At 35.2% G+C, this 19,280-nt stretch overlaps 1 protein-coding gene across 12 annotated transcripts in view; it reads right to left on the bottom strand.

The window, feature by feature from the left end:
• The window catches only part of DMD (dystrophin), a 979,751-nt gene that overhangs the window by 616,698 nt on the left and 343,773 nt on the right, over nucleotides 1-19,280 (bottom strand). For all 12 annotated transcript variants that reach the window (XM_042811110.1, XM_042811098.1, XM_042811099.1 and 9 more), the window contains 6 exons: nucleotides 17,374-17,556; nucleotides 15,181-15,315; nucleotides 14,433-14,582; nucleotides 8,407-8,568; nucleotides 2,613-2,723; nucleotides 70-243 (listed from right to left, as the gene is read on the bottom strand). In XM_042811110.1, coding sequence (XP_042667044.1) covers nucleotides 70-243; nucleotides 2,613-2,723; nucleotides 8,407-8,568; nucleotides 14,433-14,582; nucleotides 15,181-15,315; nucleotides 17,374-17,556 — 915 coding nt within the window. The remainder of the gene's footprint in view (nucleotides 1-69; nucleotides 244-2,612; nucleotides 2,724-8,406; nucleotides 8,569-14,432; nucleotides 14,583-15,180; nucleotides 15,316-17,373; nucleotides 17,557-19,280) is intronic.

The following is a 19,280-nucleotide window of genomic DNA, read 5'->3' as shown; positions in this document are numbered from 1 at the left end:
AACGATCACAGCAAATACTTTACGTTTGGAGGACAAAACAGACAGGAAATGAACATCTAATGTATTTACCATGCAGTGGTCCAAATGTGACTGTACTACTTCCTGCTCAACACTCTTCGTCTCCAATTTGGGCACTTGCAACTTCACTTCATCTAAAATTCTTTTGCATTCTTGTAGACGCTGTTCAAAATTAGCTGGTTTCTGAAACAAGCGGAACTTCACGGAGACATCCTGAAGCTTTTTCTGAAAAGTAAAGAGGAGTAAATAGCAGATGTGAAATAACATCAACATTGAAGACAATTATTGGATCCATTCCATGATGCTCAGAACCCATTATCAATCAGCACAGCTTTTCATTCAAACGTCTGAAATCTTTTGGGGAAAATACCAGCAGCAGACAATCTTGATTTCCATGGGAAGAAAAAATTCTTGCATAATCCAGGATACTGGGTGCAGCACAGCCAGTGTCAAGAGAGCCTGTATACTGGACTGAAGAAAGGGAAAGTTTTCATATTTCACAATATGTATAATGTTGAAGGTGAAGAGAAAATGTAGGTTTAATGGCTTGAGCATAATACAAAGAGATCCAGAATGGATGCTCATCAGCTCTCAACCATGTTGCTTCTTCTTGCTATTAGCATCACTCTTAGTCCCTCAAATAAACCCAAGTAAAGTTGCTGAACAGTAAGTAGGCCTAGCACAAAAAATGAGATTTAAAGTAGAAAATTAAATTTCAATTAAAAACAAAACAAACAAAAAAAAAAACCAACCAAACAAAACAAAACAAAAAAACCCAAAAACAAAACAAAACAAAAAAAAACAACAACCAAAAACAACCAACAAGAAACATAACCTAGAATAAGAAGAAATTAATCTGAAGGCAAAAAATTTATGGCAAGCATGGCTTCTAATTTCAAAATTTTCACAGTTGGATATCTTTATCAGTAAGTTATGTTTGCTTATGTGATCATCGGGGGAAAGGAAAATAATGAGAAATTAAACAAGGAAAGGACATCTTAATTACCTACAAGAACAAGAACCTGTACATCTTTAGAATTATAGAGCAAATTACTAGTAAGTTAAGTTTTTCTACTGTTTGAAAAATAGAAGGTCATTGAGAAAAGGATAATTAAACGGGAATTCAGCATTTGCAAACACTCTTCTGATATTCTATCTTCAAATCTTGGACACTTTATACCAATACATTTTTTTCGGTACTACACAAATTTGAAAAGAACTGCAATAAGGAACAGAAATAGGGTTTAAATAGAAACATAGCATTTGTAAAAATTAGGATAATTTTGGAAAACGGAAATAATGTTTCACCTATTTGTTAGAATCCTGTGAAGGAGTCAGGAATTGCACTTTTATATTTGTGAAAGACTACAGTGTCATGGGTACAACAGAAAACTCAGATTTCCAACACTTCTTTCCAACTACATTACTTGTTAAACATTAATAATTAAACTGAGATCCAATGGGCTAAGAAGGGAAGTATTTCTCTGAATAAAGAAGTGAACAAATGGATTGGAATAGGAAAAAAAGATTAGGAATGAATGGTCTCACATTTTTACAGAGTGTTTGCATACACTAAATTCATAGTTAATTAGTTTTTCATCTTCTTGTGATACTTCAGCTTGCTGAAGTCATGTGGGAAGCCTGCAATGCCCTATCTCTATCTGCTACTATTTATGGTGATCAATATATTAAACATGACGTTGAAAACAGAGAAATATGTTATTAGTGGTAGAGAAAAGTCACTGAAGGATTGCACAGCACTGCAGATCTGTTAAAAATAAATACATATACTATTTAATACTGATTAAATTAAGTAATGCTAATGACAAAAAACAAATCAACCATCCAACTACAAGCTATACTTTTTTATGTAACTAATAATATCTATATCATCTATACCACTCTTACTCATGCTATAATGGATAACTATAATTGATTCATTACATACTTATGTCCAACAATTTTAAGGAAATATCAGATGAACAACTAAAAGAAACCTAAAAAGCAAAGTAGATATTTGGACTGATTTGGAACATAAAGAACAAAAGAGAAAATTCTTGTCACGGTATAACAGCTGTCGCACAAAGCTATACTGTGTTCAAACACTCTGTGTAATTTTGAACCACTCATCTTAAAAAACAACCTGTAAAAATAGAAAATGCATAATGAAGAATGACAGAGCAATCAAAACTGTACGTCTCAAGCTCTCATTGTGATGTAAACATACTACTCAGTTTGGAAAAGAGACAACCAAGGGCCAGTAAAACAAGAGGAATGCAAAACATCATTGCAAAACCACAAATGAATACTATCTGTACATACAATCACTAGAAATTAATACTGTGATATTGGAACAAGTTACTTAAGCAGCTCTGTCCTAGAACTGTTACCAACTAGGTGGATAGCCTGCAATGGAAAAATAGGCAATCAGGTGGCATGAATTAAATATTTCCTTCCTTCTGATTTTCTGATTAGAAAGGAATAGTTAAAACATAAGAAACACCTTAATAATATTTCACAGTATAGTAACAATATTATTAAGGCTGTCTGTTTGCATGATTGAAGGAAAGATGTTGGAAATAAAATATGCATACCTGTGCCACATCAATTTGGGAAAGGACTCTTTTTGCAGATTCTTTGCCTCGGTTTCGTTTCTTCATTTCTTCCAAACTAACCTCATGACTTGTTAATTCAGATTGTATTTTCTATTGAAGAACAAAGAATATAGTCAGAAGTATTTCAAGAAAATGTTTATCTTGTTAAAATTATTTGGTATAGTTGACTTGGAAGCACATTAAAAAAAATAATATGCTATATACTGGATAACTAGAGGAATTTTTTCAGTAAATTGCTTGTTCGCTGCCCTGTATATTATTCAGTTTAGTTTCTCTTGATCACAATCTCCTACACAAGCATATAGTTCTCTAATGTGGCAAAGACGATGTAATATTACTCAGACAATTTTGATGAAGCTGCAGGCAAAAATATAGATTTCTTTCTTCTGAAGGAAAGCAACGATATTCATTGGGATAAAAATCAAAACTTAATCACAGAAAATAAAACACAAATAGAAAAGTGATTTACTTTTTTTGTTTATCTTTCATTATTTTCATATTATAATCCAGTAAATTGACAGAAATCTGACCAAAATATGCTGTCCACGTAACATCTTTACCTGACACAGTTGTGCCATATCTAAATCAGTATGCAATTTATGATGCATTACTGAACTAGAATCTATGATCAGTATCTGCAGATATGGTAAACGCATATGGACCTCTAGTTCACTTGTGCAGTAATTCCATTCATTTTCACACACACCGTTCTGTTTTCTCTTCTGCAGAATCAGTGTACAACCAAGTCATTAAAAAATATCAGCCTTATTGGCTACCATAAATCAAGCTCAAAAACAATTAATGTTAGTTAGTACAGTATGATAGAAAAGAATTCACATACTGCATACCAACACAACATACTTCAGATATATATATATATTTTTATGTTGAAATAGTTAAAAAATGAGAATCTGATATTAGCAGAATTGCTGGAAAAGTACTTCTGAGAACAATTACCTTATGAAATAAAGACCAGGTATTTCTCTACAAGAAAAGCTGTTTCAGGCCATTACTCTGGCACAAAAAAGTGATTTTAGATTTAATGTTTTTCTTTCTATGGTATTCCAGTATAAACAAACAAACAAAAATCTAACTATAAATGTAAATATACTCAAATACATTTATCTTATACTCAATTAATTGGTGAAATATGAAAACTGTAGTCAAAAGTATTATAATTAGTTATGCAAATGAAGAAGAGGAGTTTATTTGTTTTAATTGCTGTACAGGAGAGAGAAGAAACATTACCAACACTGACCTCAAAATATTGAATTAGACAGGAAAAAAAACATTGTGGAAAAACTTGAAAGATAAGTAGTACAGATTATACCATGAAAAGATTTTCTGTACTTGCCACTGCTGTTCTGCCTTAGCAGAAAGATTAAATCAGTCCTGAATACAAGACAATCTGTAACACCTGCCTGTGATGCCCTTGTTCATGCAATTTTGACACAGTCATTTTATTTTCATGAATTTTTGACAAACAAATTTATTCAACAGATTTCTTCTAAATGTCCATACAAAGCAACTAAGTTTCATTTCCAACATTCCCATATCTGCTTTCCTCAGTCCATTTTGTTCCTGTCCATTTTGCAAAATCTTTGCAGCAAATATGTAACTAATGAATGCAACTGTAATTAAATTATCCTGTCCTACAGGTAAAGATGTTCATTTTCCATCACTGTTTGGCATTCTTCTCAGGTAGATCATTAATTTGTATCTATCTATCATTATATGCATACATACATACACAGTCATATTTAGAAGACCAAATACATATTGTCATTAGAAGTACTTGCAGATGAAAACAAAGAAACAATCAACAGAGACTTGATGTTACAGACAGTTGGGAAACCCCGCCTACCTCTAGTCACTATTGACTATTGACTAACAAGTCAACGTCACTATTTGTCTCACTTGAAATTTGACAGAATGTAAAATATCTATCTGCAAATTTGTGCTTCTAGAAAAACATTTGGAAAAAATGCTAACAAGGCATACAAACAAACTCTGTAACAATATTTGCAAGAGAAGGCTTGATAGTATGATCAATGTAGAAGAAACTACTCTAGGAAAACAGCTAAGAGTTCCAATTTATCTAGTATCACAAACTACAATAAATTTTGAAAACATTCAATTAAACATTAGGGAAAATACTTTCCCGTGTGAGGGATACCATTTTCTGTCCCAGAACTGAAGAAAACCTCTTATCTGTTTTGTCTGACCTTAAGAAAGAAGAAATATGTTGACTGTAATTTCATGAATGTGACACAATCACAAGAAATGTGTTTATACTGCACATCATCCTCCAAAATGTCTTACTTTCACACTGGTTGACAACACTGTATTTTATACTGAATGCCAGAAATCTATTAACTCAATATTGTGCTAATCCAGTCAATACTGACTATGCTGGCATGATCGGCATATTAGTAAATTCTCAAAAGAACTTACTGAATAATGTTTAAATACTAGTTCCTAATTTGTTTTTAGCCTCATCTTCTACATGTGACTGAACAAAGTAATTCTCAGCATTTACAGGGCAGAATAGATGACAATATGTTTAACACTAACCATTTTACTTTGTAAATAACTGTGTTGTCTTCATCTCACAACTCAAGTCTGAAGATAATTATGTATGACTTTACTTTCGTCAAGTAATGGACCATTGAGTTAAAAACCTCTGGCGTTATAGTTTCATATAAACTTGTTTGACCACAGCATGATGATATTTTAATAACAGATTAATAACCATTGTTACTTAGAAAACAGTGTGTACTATTCATGACTACTGAAGTGAAATTATTCAAGGAGTTTATTGGAAAGACAAAGTCTGGTAGTTCTGTTTTCCTGAGAAACACAGTTTCTACGCTGCATTTTACTTATGTCTACAGGGACAACAACAGACAAGTTATTTGTCACATTATACATATATATATATGTATATTATAAAAAAAAGAGCAGCACAATGTGTAGATTCTCTCTCATCACCAGAAGTTAATAACAAAGCTACAAATAATTATCTTGAAAATACTCTGTCATATAAATTTAATTTTTTCAGTTCAGATTTATTTTCGCTTCTCAGCTACAGAGTACTTGCATCGACAACTAGCAAATCCCTCTGATGATTTCCTTCCTTGTATTTTATCATTTCTTAGAGAAATGAAAGAGACCACAGTAGGGATAATGAGATCAGATCAAGCATACAAATAAATCTGTTATATTCTTTTAGGCCTAACCTCAGTCCAGCTTTTAATTTTTTTTTTCCTTTTTCTTTTTCAAATCATTACAGCCTGAGGAATCTGAACTGATTTATTTGCATGGTTGTTGTAGATTGTTTTATCTGAATACAGCATCTTTCGTTGCCCTCACAGTGAATCAGTAAGGAGAAACTGACGGGTAGTAGTGAATCTCAAGCATTAAATTCACAGTGCCACATGGTGGTGTAAGAAGCATGTGGAATTTACATTCAAAACGGATCCAAAAAAGTTAAGTAGCACATATTTAACTCTGAATTTTTGAAGCAAACAAGGAGATGCATAAAGCTTCCCAATCTTTAACAGGTTGTTGTTGTTATTGTTATTGCTATTATTATTATTATTGTTGTTGTTGTTGTTGTAACTTCTTCCAGATGCTCTTGTAGAAATACTAAATGTATTGGCTGAACAGTTTGCTAAATCTCTTAGCAAGGATAAACTGACCTCTGCTGAGAAATCAGCATAATTGACTGAAATATTCCCATTCCAGCTGTGTATACAATATTGTAGGATAGCTTATACTAATCTGCTGTTCTCAACTCCACAAGTGAGCTGTGCCCGCAGATGCTTCACAGGAGATATGACACTGGTTAGCAGAACCATTCACTAATTGAATAACTCAGAATACTTACCTGTGTAAACTTGATTGTATATTCCCTTCTCCCCTAAGGATTTTAAAGAACTTCACAACTGAACTTCAAAGACCTTCAATATTTGCATTAAATTTGTTCACTTGTTATTTTTTTTTTCATTAGGTTCTACTTGCATCTTAAAATAAAAACATGAAAGAGAAAAAGACAGCAGCTTCTATGCTGCTTTTCCCCACAGTGGGTATAATATAATCAGGTGAATTCAACATCAGACAACAAAATCTCAAGAATAAAAGCAAGTTCTGCAAAAGCAATCAGCTGAAATTATCCCATGACATAGTGTGCCAATTTAGAGTAGTTGAGTTCTATGTCGCTTCAGTTGTTGAAGTTCTGAATTAATTCCTTTGACACAGCCTGTGATCATTGTCAATTTTGTATTTGAAGATGTACACAAAAGCAGATGCATCTGTGGCATATATGAATTGAAAAGCAATAAAATGTATAGGGGTCCAAATGCACCAAAAAAAGCACACTTTCATAACAAGTTTCTCTTGTGTAGTGGAGATAAATAAAAAACAGATGAGAAATTAAACTCATACACATTAACAAAATAAAAAATAAAAATGCTGCTTTGCATTCTACTTCATGTAAAAATAATTTACATTATTCACTTTTCAAGGAAGGAATAAAATAATTTCAGAAGTTCAACAACTAATACAGCTTAGGATTCAAAGTGGAAAAATATATTGCCATTTTTACAATAATGTAATTAGAAGAAAATAAATTAGAATCATTTTCCAAATGAAGCAATACAAATACAATCCTGTATTCTAAATATCACTTTTTCTTTATATGCACACACATAAAAATACCTGTGTGTATTTAAAAACATACACAAAGCAGAAATGCAAGTAAAAGGAACAACTATCTACGTTCTATCTATGTTTTAATTCAAAAGACATGGAAACTTTTACTTCTAAGGGAGACAAAACTTTCAGGGCTATGTATGTTCAGCTCAGAATATAAATAAAATAATATGTGAATAAGACACCTATATATTGCAATGATTTTAAACTCTACAGGCAGGCTAGAAAGAATGCCTCATCTAACAATCATTTTAAAACATCTGTATTCAATTTTCCTGCTTTTTTTTTTTTTTTTTTTTGTGTGTGTGTGTATGTGTGTAATCTATTATCCTAAATTTAAGTGGAATGTACTGAAAAGTTGCACCAAAAAAAGCACACTTTCATATTGTAGCCTTTTCGTATATATGCCAGAGTTAATTGATTTTATTTAAAGTTATATTCTTACCATTTTAATACTGCTAGAAGCAAATGTGATAGAGCAAAGAATGAAAGAGTAAAAATGAGAATTAGATGGAAAATTTTACTTCAGATGCTCAACAAACCATTTCTAAAGGAATACCAAAAGCTGACTTTTTCAACTCATGTGAGCTGTAAAAACTGAAGTACAGGCATATTAATGTGTACATTATAACATAAGTAATAATGTTGTCCACGCTTCAATAATTTAGTAACAATTCCTAGGCCATATAATCAATTTAGTACAAAAGGCATCTACGAGTACTGAAGATGAGGGGTTACTTCATCAAGGATGGGAACTGGATTTTAGAGTCACGGTGTTTATTTACCTCGGCAATTTTAAAGTTACTTAATAGTCCTCCAGGATATTTATAATTCTCTATATCTTCTGGACAGGTACAGAAAATAAACCAGAAGGAAAATACACATCTATTAAGAGAATTTGCTTGACCTTCTCAAAGTAATCTTACTTAAAATTTACTTGCACGTTCAAACTGATTGTGTTGTCATTTCCCCAGTAGTATGAGGCTGTGGGACAAACAAATACTGTTTGGTTTACTGAATAAACCAGCAAGCACATAATTTCAACCCATATATAACTTACCTGCGCTTCCTGAGGCACTTGTGCTGCATCAACTCTGTCTGCAGTGTAGGCTGTCAGCTGTTTGTCTATAGCAGCAAGAGATTCTTGAATTAAGCGGAGGGTTTTGTCAGTCTCCTGGGCAGATTGAATACTCTGTTCAAGACTCTTTTGCCTTCTCACAGCCTAAAAACAATGACAACATTATTAATACTAGCAGTAGTAATGTGCATAATACATTTTTTCACTTTCTTTTTCTTTTCCAAAAATGCAAGCTAAGAATCAAAAGGAGTTCTCCTGACTTGTACTCATCCACCTTTTTATAAGATAAGTTCCGCATCTTTTTGCCATTCATTCAGTTCTCATTATTAAGAAACAAACATACGCTCAAAAAAAAAAAAAAACAACCATAAAATAAAATCCCAGACTGCATAGGCAAGTTGCAAAAAATGCAGAACCCTGCACGGACAATTTCTATAATGAATGGAAGTTGGAAAAACTGTATAATAAAACCATGCTGATAGCTCAGTCTTTCCTTCCAAGGCATTAGCAGTCCTCCTGATCTTGTTATATAGTTCAAGAGATTTTGTTTACTGAGAATAGGGTACAATCCCATCTGCAATAATCCACTTCAGTAAGTGAGAGGGATAAAAGCTCTCTTGAGAAGGAGTTCTCACATATGAAGTATAAATAGCTTTCTGGAACACAGGCAATGTCTACTCTGAAAAAAAGAAAGATGGATTCTTACCTTGTCTGAGGGCTTCCCCAATCTATTATCATTCTAACCATGTTCTCTTTCAGTTGACTCTAGCTTCCACCATCAGCATCTATATTCACCTTTTATACAACTATATATATATATTTTTCTAAAATATATATCTATATATATATATCAGATATATATATATATTTCTCTATATACTATATAATATAATTATATTACTATATAACTATATAATATGTATATTTCTGTTTTTTGAAAAGGATGCTTTCCTTTCAAAGAGCTTCCTTCATGGTTTACCAGTCTACCAAATCAGAAGAATAAATTAACCTTTCAATTTGTTTTTAAAACACGTCCGTATTTAAACAATGGACATAAATTTGTTAGCATTAACTATTATTTATAACAGTTTAATGTAATTATCAGGTAACAAATAACCTGTTGCTTTCTTCCATCTGTTGTGTTCAACTGCTCTCTCATATTTTATGTAGACCTAAGCATAGCAGAATTTCTGCTTTATACAAAGCATGTAATCAACTATTTCAAACACAATACAGTTTTTCTCTGTATAGTCAAATAGCTGACCAGAGAATAAAGTGACAGTCTTTCTTGTGACGTGAAATTAAAGAACGAGAGGAGAGGAAAATACTCTTCAAGAAAATTCTTAGGTGTTCTGCCATTTTCCAAGTGAATCCACGCTTCTCCTCAGTGGTGAGACAGTCATATTTCAATTTGAATTCACATCTATTACTAAAATCTTTCCTTGAACAATAGTATTTCTCAGCAATTCAGTCAAAGATCTTGATATATGTGTTTCTCAAGTAGCTCAGATTCTCTTCCAGAGCTTCACATTTTACAAATAAAGGTTACATTTTGTGAGTATTCTTGCTAGCTATTGGTATCAAGGAATGGGCCAACCAGTATTTACTATATTTGTGTTGTAAGCTGCTTTGTACTATTTCAGAACAGCTGATCAGATAATCTTGTATCGCTGCCAGTCCCAGGATCCTTTTGTGGAATAGGGCAGTGTTAGGTGCTGCACTAATGCTGTCACTGTTAATGGAAGCACCTCAGCCACTAATGTGTTCATACCCAACTGAATTAACCACTGAAACAGAGTTATTCCTCAACACAGAACTAAGGCTGGCTATTTAAATGACTTTTATTTCCTCTGATCTGAGATTTTACATCGCAATATTACTAGCCTGTTCAAAGCAGTAGGATTAAAAAACAATTCAACTTACTCTGCCAGTCCTCACTATTGATTTGCAAGACTGACTAATATAAAGTGATGCTGTGTCTTTCCGTTACTGTCAGTTTACTGGAGATTGAAGATACACTAGATCAGAGACAGGCTAAATAGTTTTGTATGGCCCATGGGTGAGGGTACATGCCCTTGAAGCACAAAGATCTGTCACAAAGGAGAAAAATCTACCACATGTCTAGTGTGCATTTACCAATCCCTTCAGCTTTGGTGGAAGTAACCATTTGTCCATTTGTACAGAAGGCTGTACTGTTCTGAAGTTCAGAGAAACTCATCATTTAAAGTAAGATAACGAGAATGTTCCAAGCGACTCAATAACTTAATCCTTTTCACTGAGTAAGTCCATGGCATTATCACTGGCATTGCAGAACCCTTATCAATTCAATCCAGAGAGATGCAACAATATGGAGGAGTTTCTTCTTTCTTTTTCAGTAGAAGGGTGGTATGCATTACAGGTCTTTTCCAAAAGGAACAGGCATAAAACACACCTACGAGGTTAGACTGAGTTTCAAATTTATCCTTAAAACTCCCTTAAGTGTTTTTATATGCTTATCTATATGTGCACTTTTTAATAAGAAATACAAAGATTAGAATTGTTTATATATACACATATTCTAGATTTAAATTTGTTTTCATTTATTCTGATCAGTTATTCTTTGTTTTAGTGGAAGAGCACTGGTATTCCTTTAGTCTGAGAGAGAAATACACCATTTAATGCTGCAGTTTTTAAACTGATCTGAGGACACCAAGATAGGAAGCTCTAAGATCTGCCATCAGATTATGGTCAATATAGCAGGAAGCTTTAATCTCTAGGGGAAAGTGTTTGACACTTAATTGCTAAATAGGAAATCTCAGGGAAACAACCGTCTAGTTATCTCTGAGCTACTAAAATGTTGACAGCTCTCAAGGAAAATAAAAACATGGAAAAAATCTTGTGCTAGGAAGGGAAAAAACACCAATTATGAACTGAAGTGTTTAACAAAGCTTGTACTGTTTCTTACGGATTTTTGTGACTGAGACGTATTACAACATCTCTCTACGTCTTTCATCAATTGTTAATATATTAATGTACAGTTTTCTCACATTCAAAGAATTCATTTTGAGCCCAGAATTTCTTTTACATTGCTCAAGCTAGAACTAACTTTTCTGCAAATTCTAGTAATATTTCATAGTGTGTTTTTAAAATAAGCCTTTCAAAATATTCAACCTGACCATACTATAGTGATATTCATCTTTGATTAGATGTAGTTCAAAAGTGCAAATTAAACCAATGAAGACTTCTTCAGGTGCAGTCTATGCCTTACAGCTTGTAAAAGAAGACCTCTTCAAAGCAATCGTGGATATGGGGAATGAAGAATTCTTTTCTCCTCTTGAGAGGAGAACAAAACAGGAAAGTTGCAACAAATGATGAATATGGTATTTTAAAGAAAACTGTTATGCAGAGTTATATTCTAAAAGGGTTATGTTCTAAAAGAAATTAAGAGACAATCCCCAAGAATAAAAATTGAATGTAGCCCACATGAAAAATAACATTTTATACAGTTTTTTGCAAGCACGGTCTTGAGAATATCTAATATCTGGCGTTTGTTGGACAGGATGTAAATCACTTTCAACATTACAGGAGATTACAGCCACCTGCAAAAGTTCTTCAGGCAATTGTGTTTTGTACATCAAATATATATATGTATTTGTATATATGTAAGTGAATCAATCCTGGAAAAATAGATGTATGTCGCTTATCAGCCAGACCCAGATGTTCAAAAGTAAACCAAACACACTCTCTTTGTTAACCAAATAAGATAAGACGTACAAACATATAACCTTGATCAGCTTTAAAAACGAATCTCAGCAGCCATGCAACTTAATTTATATGGTAGAGGTTTAGTTTAATTGCTCTATTAATAGTGAATATTTCACCTACCAGCTTCTGTGCATATGAACATGTTGTCTTGGTAATTACCTGCGTAATTATTTAAATAAAATAAATAACCACATTCACTTAGCCTACTAGCCAGCTGAAGCGACCTTGAACACAAGCTGAAGAGTGTTGTTAAGTGCCAGCAATGTATTCTTATGGAAGGAGAATGCATGCTATTTGGATTTCAACAGGGCCATGTGAACAACTCAAAAAATTCAGTGTCAGGAATCTATGGGACAAAGCACACAAGACTTGAGCTTAAAAATTAATAAAACATTTTGTTGAATAAATTATATTCATGTGATAAAGAAACAGTGTGACAGAATCATTTGCGACTGAAATAGCTTCTTTACTCTATTCTACTCGTTTACAGATCTCACCATGAGCATTTGATTTCTGAACACCAGAGTAGCTTTGCAAGAACTGGGAGGCTTTCTCACTCCCCTCCATTTTTATTCTTATTTCAACTGGAAAGCAATGACCTGGACAGGCTTGAGAGGCGGCCTATGCCAACCTCATGAAGTCTAACAGGGCCAAGTGGAAGGTCCTGCAGATTGGTCAGGGCAATCCCAAGCACAAATACTGGCTAGGCAGAGAATGGCATGAGAGCAGCCCTGAGGAGAAGGATTTGGGTGTGCTGATTGATGAGAGATTCAAGATGAGCTAGCAACGCATGCTTGCAGCCCATAAGGCCAACCATAACCTGGGTTGTATGAAGAGAAGAGTGACCAGCAGGACAAGAGAGGTGATTTTGCCCCTCTACTCTGGTCTTATGAGACCTTACCTAGAGTATTGTGTCCAGTTCTACAGCCTCCCACACAAGAAACATATGGAGTTGTTGGAGTTGGTCTGGAGGAGGGCCATGAAGATGATCAGAGGGCTGGAGCACCAACCCCTACAAGTACAGGCTGAGAGAGCTATCTCAGAATTTTATTTTAGATTTTTTTCTCAGAATCTTCTCTAGCCTTGGAATCCCAAAAGCAGAAGGTCGTCAGAATGGCACTCCATCTGGTAGGCCTTCCACATAGAAAACCTCCAAGAAGGATTTGAACAACACAAACGGTACCTTCACTGGCTCACTCAGCCCCAGTGCTTCCCCACATTTTTCATTAAAAAGATTTTAAATCTTCAGGCTGGAGAAGAGGCTGCTTCGGGGGGGACCTCATAGCAGCCTTCCAGTACCTGAAGCAGAACTACAGGAAAGCTGGGGAAAGGCTTTTTATGAGGGCAGGTAGCAATGGAATGAAAGGAAATGGCTTTAAACTGGAAGAGGGTAGATTTAGACTAAATACCAGGAATAAATTATTTACTGCGAGCGTGGTGAGGCACTGGAACAGGTTGCCCAGAGTGACTGTGAATGCCCCCTCCCTGGAAGCATTGAAGGCCAGGCTGGATGATGCTTTGAGCAACCTGGTCTAGAGGGAGCTGTCCCTGCCTATAGCAGAGGGACAGGGAGATGATCTTAAAGGTGCCTTCCAACCAAAACCATTTTATGATTCCATGAATACGACCCTAACATATTTTGTCTATACAATCGTCAAAATAATCTCCAGAAGTCTATTCCACCGCACTTATTGTACTTCTCAAATTGAACCCCTGCAGGTAGTATTACTTTTTAGACAAGCAAGACTATGTGAAAGTGCTGTTTTCAGGCACTGGAAGTCCTCTGTATGCTAGTGGCTTTCTCTTCCTAAGTAAGGAAAAAAAACAAATAATAAGAAGCAGAATCCAGGGAAAATATCTGCATTCAGTTAAGTATTTATGAAAAAAAAAAAAAAAAAAAAAAAGGGAGGGGATGGGAGGGAAGAACGGGGCAGTATACAGAAAGTAATGTTAGTTTTTCACTTAAGACACTATTCAGCAACATAGGACATGAATGCAAAGGTAACCAGGCGCTTTCCTTCAGCTACCCTTGTGTCCTGATTCTATCAGTATCCCATGTTAAGCAAGCAAACAGGTATGTGATGCTTTGCTACCTATTGGAGTCAACCTACCATACCTATATAACTGGTCCATCTCAAAAATAAGTCAATGTTTGTGCCTTTTTTAGGAAGTAAACTAACTTTTTGTTTTTTTTTTTAATTTTTTTTAAATGGTGCTAGATAGTCAGCTATTTAAGGGGAGGAAAAGTCAATTACTAATTATACCTCCTGCTGCAGTTCTTCCCATCGAGTATTGAACTTCTCAAGTTTCTCATTGATCAGTTCATCCAAGATTCCACCATCAGTTAACGTCTGAGCTAATTCCCGAATCTGATTGCGATTATCTTCTGGATGTCTCATTAAACGTTCCAAAGACTGAAACAAGTTAAAAAAATAGATTGTTCTCCTTTCTGTAAATAAAATTCTACAGAGAATCATAATTTCTCTTAAAATTTTAAATAAGAAACTTCACATTTCTTGGATAATCAAAGTAGAGAGATAGGCCAAAAATATCACTGCCCTCCATCTTGAAAATAAATATTTTCCACTACCCATTACTATAATCAAAGAACGACTCTTTATAAAGCAACAAATTGCACGCCTTATTTTAAGCCTGTGCAAAATGCCCACTGATAGTATCTGTATACTTCATATTAAAAAAATTGCTTTGGTAACTTGACAGATGAAGCTCAATGGCAGAAAGGCATCACCAGTGTAATGTTTTGTATTTTGATCCTCTGAAATTATTAACAGACTTTCTAAGAATTTGAAAGACTCCACGAATAAAAAAAACAAAAAACCAGAGTGGCAGTTCTAAAATGAAAATTTGCTTTCACTTTTAACCTACTTAAGAGAGGATATTTTTTTACAACATATGTTTTATTATCACCAAATAAGGCATAATACAGTAAATTAACCTATTTCCCTTAGGTGGATCTGAATTCAAACTGGTATTGTTTACATCAGTACTTACATCTAAAGACTCAGAAATCTCTTCTGCACCTCCCTGGATATTTTCAGTTGCCTTGAGTTTCAATTCCACCTCATTCAACCATTTGTTTTCTGCATCCAAATATGACAATAATTCATGCCAACATGCCCAGACTTCCTGAAGGAGAAAAAAATGTTTATTGGGATTGAAGCTCAAAGCCAAATTTCACTTATTAAAAGACTGAAAACACGGCATGTTTCATTCCCAAAACATTGCAATGTCTAATGTTTACAGTATCTTATACAGTTGATTTTTTCCCAGTGTTTATGGATTCTAAATAAATACAGTATATAACCAAAACATTTTCATCAAATACAGAAAAAAAAACATAATATGAGGAAGCTAACACTTCTGAAAAAAAAAAAAAAAAAAAAAACAAAACCAAAGCCAAACAAAGAAAAACACCTTGAAGATTTTTTGTTCCAAATACACAAGTTGTCAAATTTTCAAGGATTCATGTTAGAAGTTTGTCTTTATTACAAAACATAATTAAGCTGCTTAAATAGTCTGCACATTAATTACTTAAAGCACAAATTCATACAATATCTAAAAACAGGGATTTCAAGAATACTGATCAAATCTTCACAGAAATTAATACTGATATAAATTTGTCCTGGTTACAGTTGTGATAATTTTCTTCCTAGTAGCTGGTATAGTGCCCTATTTTGTATTTGGGATGTAAATGCTGGTGATAACAATGCAATATTTTAGTTACTGCTGAGCAGTGCTTACACTAAGCCAAGGACTATTGTGCTTCTCAGGCTGCCCTACTCAAAAGGGGCTGTGGGTGCACAAAGAGCTGGGAGGTGACAGAACCATTACAGCTGACCCAAACTGATCAAAGGGATGCCCCATGCCATATGCTGTCATGCTTAACTATAAAACTGGGGGAGCAGGCAGCAGAGACTGTTGTTGCTTAGAAACTGGCTGGGCGCCTGTCAGTTAGCTAGTGGTGAGCAACTGTGTTCTGTATTATATTTGTTTTTTTTTTTTTTCGCCATCTACCCTCTTATTTTATTTGCTATTAAACTGGCCTTATCCTTATCTCATCTTACGAGTTTTACCCCTTTTAAAATTATTATTATTTTTACAATCCTTCCATCTCATTTTGGGATAAGGGGAGCAAAGACTTGTGTGCTGCTTAGTTGCCTGAAAGGTTAAACCATGATAAAATTATAGGTCATTTAAGTCCTAGAATACATAATATAATGTTGTAAAATATATTTATATTATATTTTGCATTTACATTTACATTGCATTATTTTAAATATAACTCCTGTTTTTTTAGTATTTAACATTTTCCAGTACTTGAGGATACTTAAATAAGTAGATAAAAATGGCATATTGAATGCATTTTTCCTTTTTTTCTTAGAAGAAAGTAGACTCATGGCAGCCCATAAGCCAAGATTCCTAGAGTAACAATTCATTTCACCTAACCTTGGCCATTGCAAATTCAAGTCTTTGCAAAGGTTAGAAAGAGATATTACTTTACAATAGCATCATCATTAATGTGGGCAAACACAGTTCACCAGCTTAGATTAGAGAACTAATTTCCCAGAGTAAAATTTGGAGGAGGTAAGTTTTACCCAACTGCGTATTTGTCCTCTACAAAGTTAGCTAATGTGAATTATTTCACAACAAAATAAGCATGTCTAAATCACCATGACCCCAGTGTAAAATAAAAACAGTTCTAGGACAAGAAACTGTAATGGAACTGGCCAAAATGGCAGGGTCAACTGAAAATGTGACACATTCAGATTATCAGCAGATCAAATACTGTTTCTCTGCTGTCCAGCTTCAGAGTCATTTAATCAAAACCCTTAGCCATGGAAGAATGAAGCCTAGAGGAGCTGGTGAAGACAACACCACCAGGTTGCTACAGAAGCCAGATGCTTGTCTTAATCTCAGAAAGGATAAGAAATCTGAGCAGTCATTACAGTCCATCATCTATAAAACATGCCTGTGATTTCTCTTTAGTTTTACTCTCCAGCACATACAATTCTTACTAAGATTTAGGTATATGGCCTACAAAAACATGTGGTATTTAGTATGTAACTCATACAGCCAGAAGTGCTTTAGGCTGCTCGTGGTCCCATACAATAATACACCTTCATTCTCTACCTCACTTCTACAGTTAGAATAACTATAAATACAAGCATTAACAAAACATCCAACCTCCAAAGTTTTGCACTTTCCATTCAGTCTGCTGCAGAGTCTCTGATAGCTGGTAATTAGAACATCAAGCTCCTTTTTCAAAGCCTCGTTAGCTGCAGGTGGAGCCTTTGCGATGAAATTATTCACGGAATCAGTAATAAGCTTCACTTTCACTTCTTTCTGCATGGCCTCTTCCTTTGCTCTCTGTAAAATAAAAATCATAGCTCTGATTTGAGAAAGAAGCAGATTTCAAATAACTCCTTCAGAATTGTCTCTGTCAGAAGGAAAAAAAAACAAAAACAAAAACACCACAAAAACATCCAATAACTAATTAATTCCATGAAGTTCTGAGAATTAACCCTTAAACTTGAATGCACAAGAAAAACTTATTTTTATTTTTTTGGCAATACATCACAGAATTGCAGGAGTTGGTAGGGACCTCAACAGATCATCAAGTTCATCATCCCTGCTACAGCATACACCCATTCTATAAAATTCTTCTGCATGTTAGTTTGGAACTTCTATGTTCAAGTTTTTGGCCATTACTTCTTGTCCTATTGCCATGTACCACCAAGAAGAGTCTGGCCTCATCCATTTTCTTCCTGCCTCCCTTTAGATATTCATAAACATTTTTCTGATTTATCCCCAGTTTTCTTTTCCTGACGCGGAACAGACCCAGGTTACTCAGTTTTTTTTTCATACAGGAGATGCTCTAGTCTCTTTATCATCTCTGTGGCCCTATGCTGGATTCCTTCTAGGAGATCCCTGTCTTTTTTGAAATGGGAAGCTCAAAACCAGCCACAGTAGTCTAAATGTGGCCTCACCAGGACAGAGCAGTGTGGGGAGGGAATCGCCTCCCTTGACCTGCTGGACACACTCTTATTAGTGAACCTCAGGATTCCACTGGCGTTCTCTGCCACAAAGGCACACTGCTGGCTCAAATCCAACCTGTAATCTACTGGAACACCCAGGTCCTTCTCCGCAGAGCTCATCTCCAGCAGGTCATCTCCTAACTATACTGATGCATGCAGTTATTCCTCCTCCGGTACAAGGCTCTATACTTGCTCTTGTTAAATCTCATCTGGTTCCTCCCTGCCCAACTTTCCAATCTGTCCAGGTCTCGTTGAAGAACACACAGCCTTCTGGTGTGTCAGGCATTCCTCTCCAGCAAAAGTGTTGAGGGTGCAGTCTATCCCTTCATCCAGGTCACTGAATATGAACATGATCAGACCCAGCACTGACCCCTAAGGAACACGACTAGTTATAGGTCTCCAACCAAACTCAGCACTGCTGATGACAACCCACTGAGCTCTGTCAGTCAGCCAGTTGTCAATCGACCTCACTGTCCACTCATCTATCCTATATTTTCATAACATAAGTTTCATAACAAAGATGATGTGGGAGATGTTGTCAAATGTGTTGCTGAAGTCTAGATACACAACTTCCATTGCTCTCTCCCCATCTATCCAGTCAGTAATGAATTAAAGAAGGCTACTGGGTTAAGAATGATTTCCCCTTGGTGAATCCACATTGACTATTTCTGATAACCTTCTTCTCTTCCAATTACTTGGAGAGGGTATGCAGAACAAGTTGTTCCATCACCTTTCCAGGGACGGAGGTGCGGCTGAGTAGTCTGTAGTTTGCCAGATCCTTCTTCCTGCCCTTTCTGAAGACCAGAGTGACACTGGCTATCCTCCTGTCTTCAGTCACTTCTGCCTTCTACCAAGACCTTCCAAAGATGATAGAGAGGAGTTCAGCAAGCACCTCTCCCAGCCAGCTCCCTCAGTACACATGGGTGCATCTCATCAGGACCCATGGATTTGTGTGCACTGATTTTGGCTAGACACTGTCTGACCAGATCTTCCTTGACCAAGGGGAAGCCTTCCCTTCCCCAGACTCTGTCTCTCACCTGTGGAGTCTGGGGTTCC

The sequence above is a fragment of the Centrocercus urophasianus genome, unplaced genomic scaffold, assembly GCF_019232065.1.
Source record: "Centrocercus urophasianus isolate 14NV4802_14NV808 unplaced genomic scaffold, USGS_Curo_1.0 seq_12, whole genome shotgun sequence".
NCBI classification, from domain to species: Eukaryota; Metazoa; Chordata; class Aves; order Galliformes; family Phasianidae; genus Centrocercus; species Centrocercus urophasianus.
This window is presented reverse-complemented; position numbering and strand designations above follow the sequence as displayed.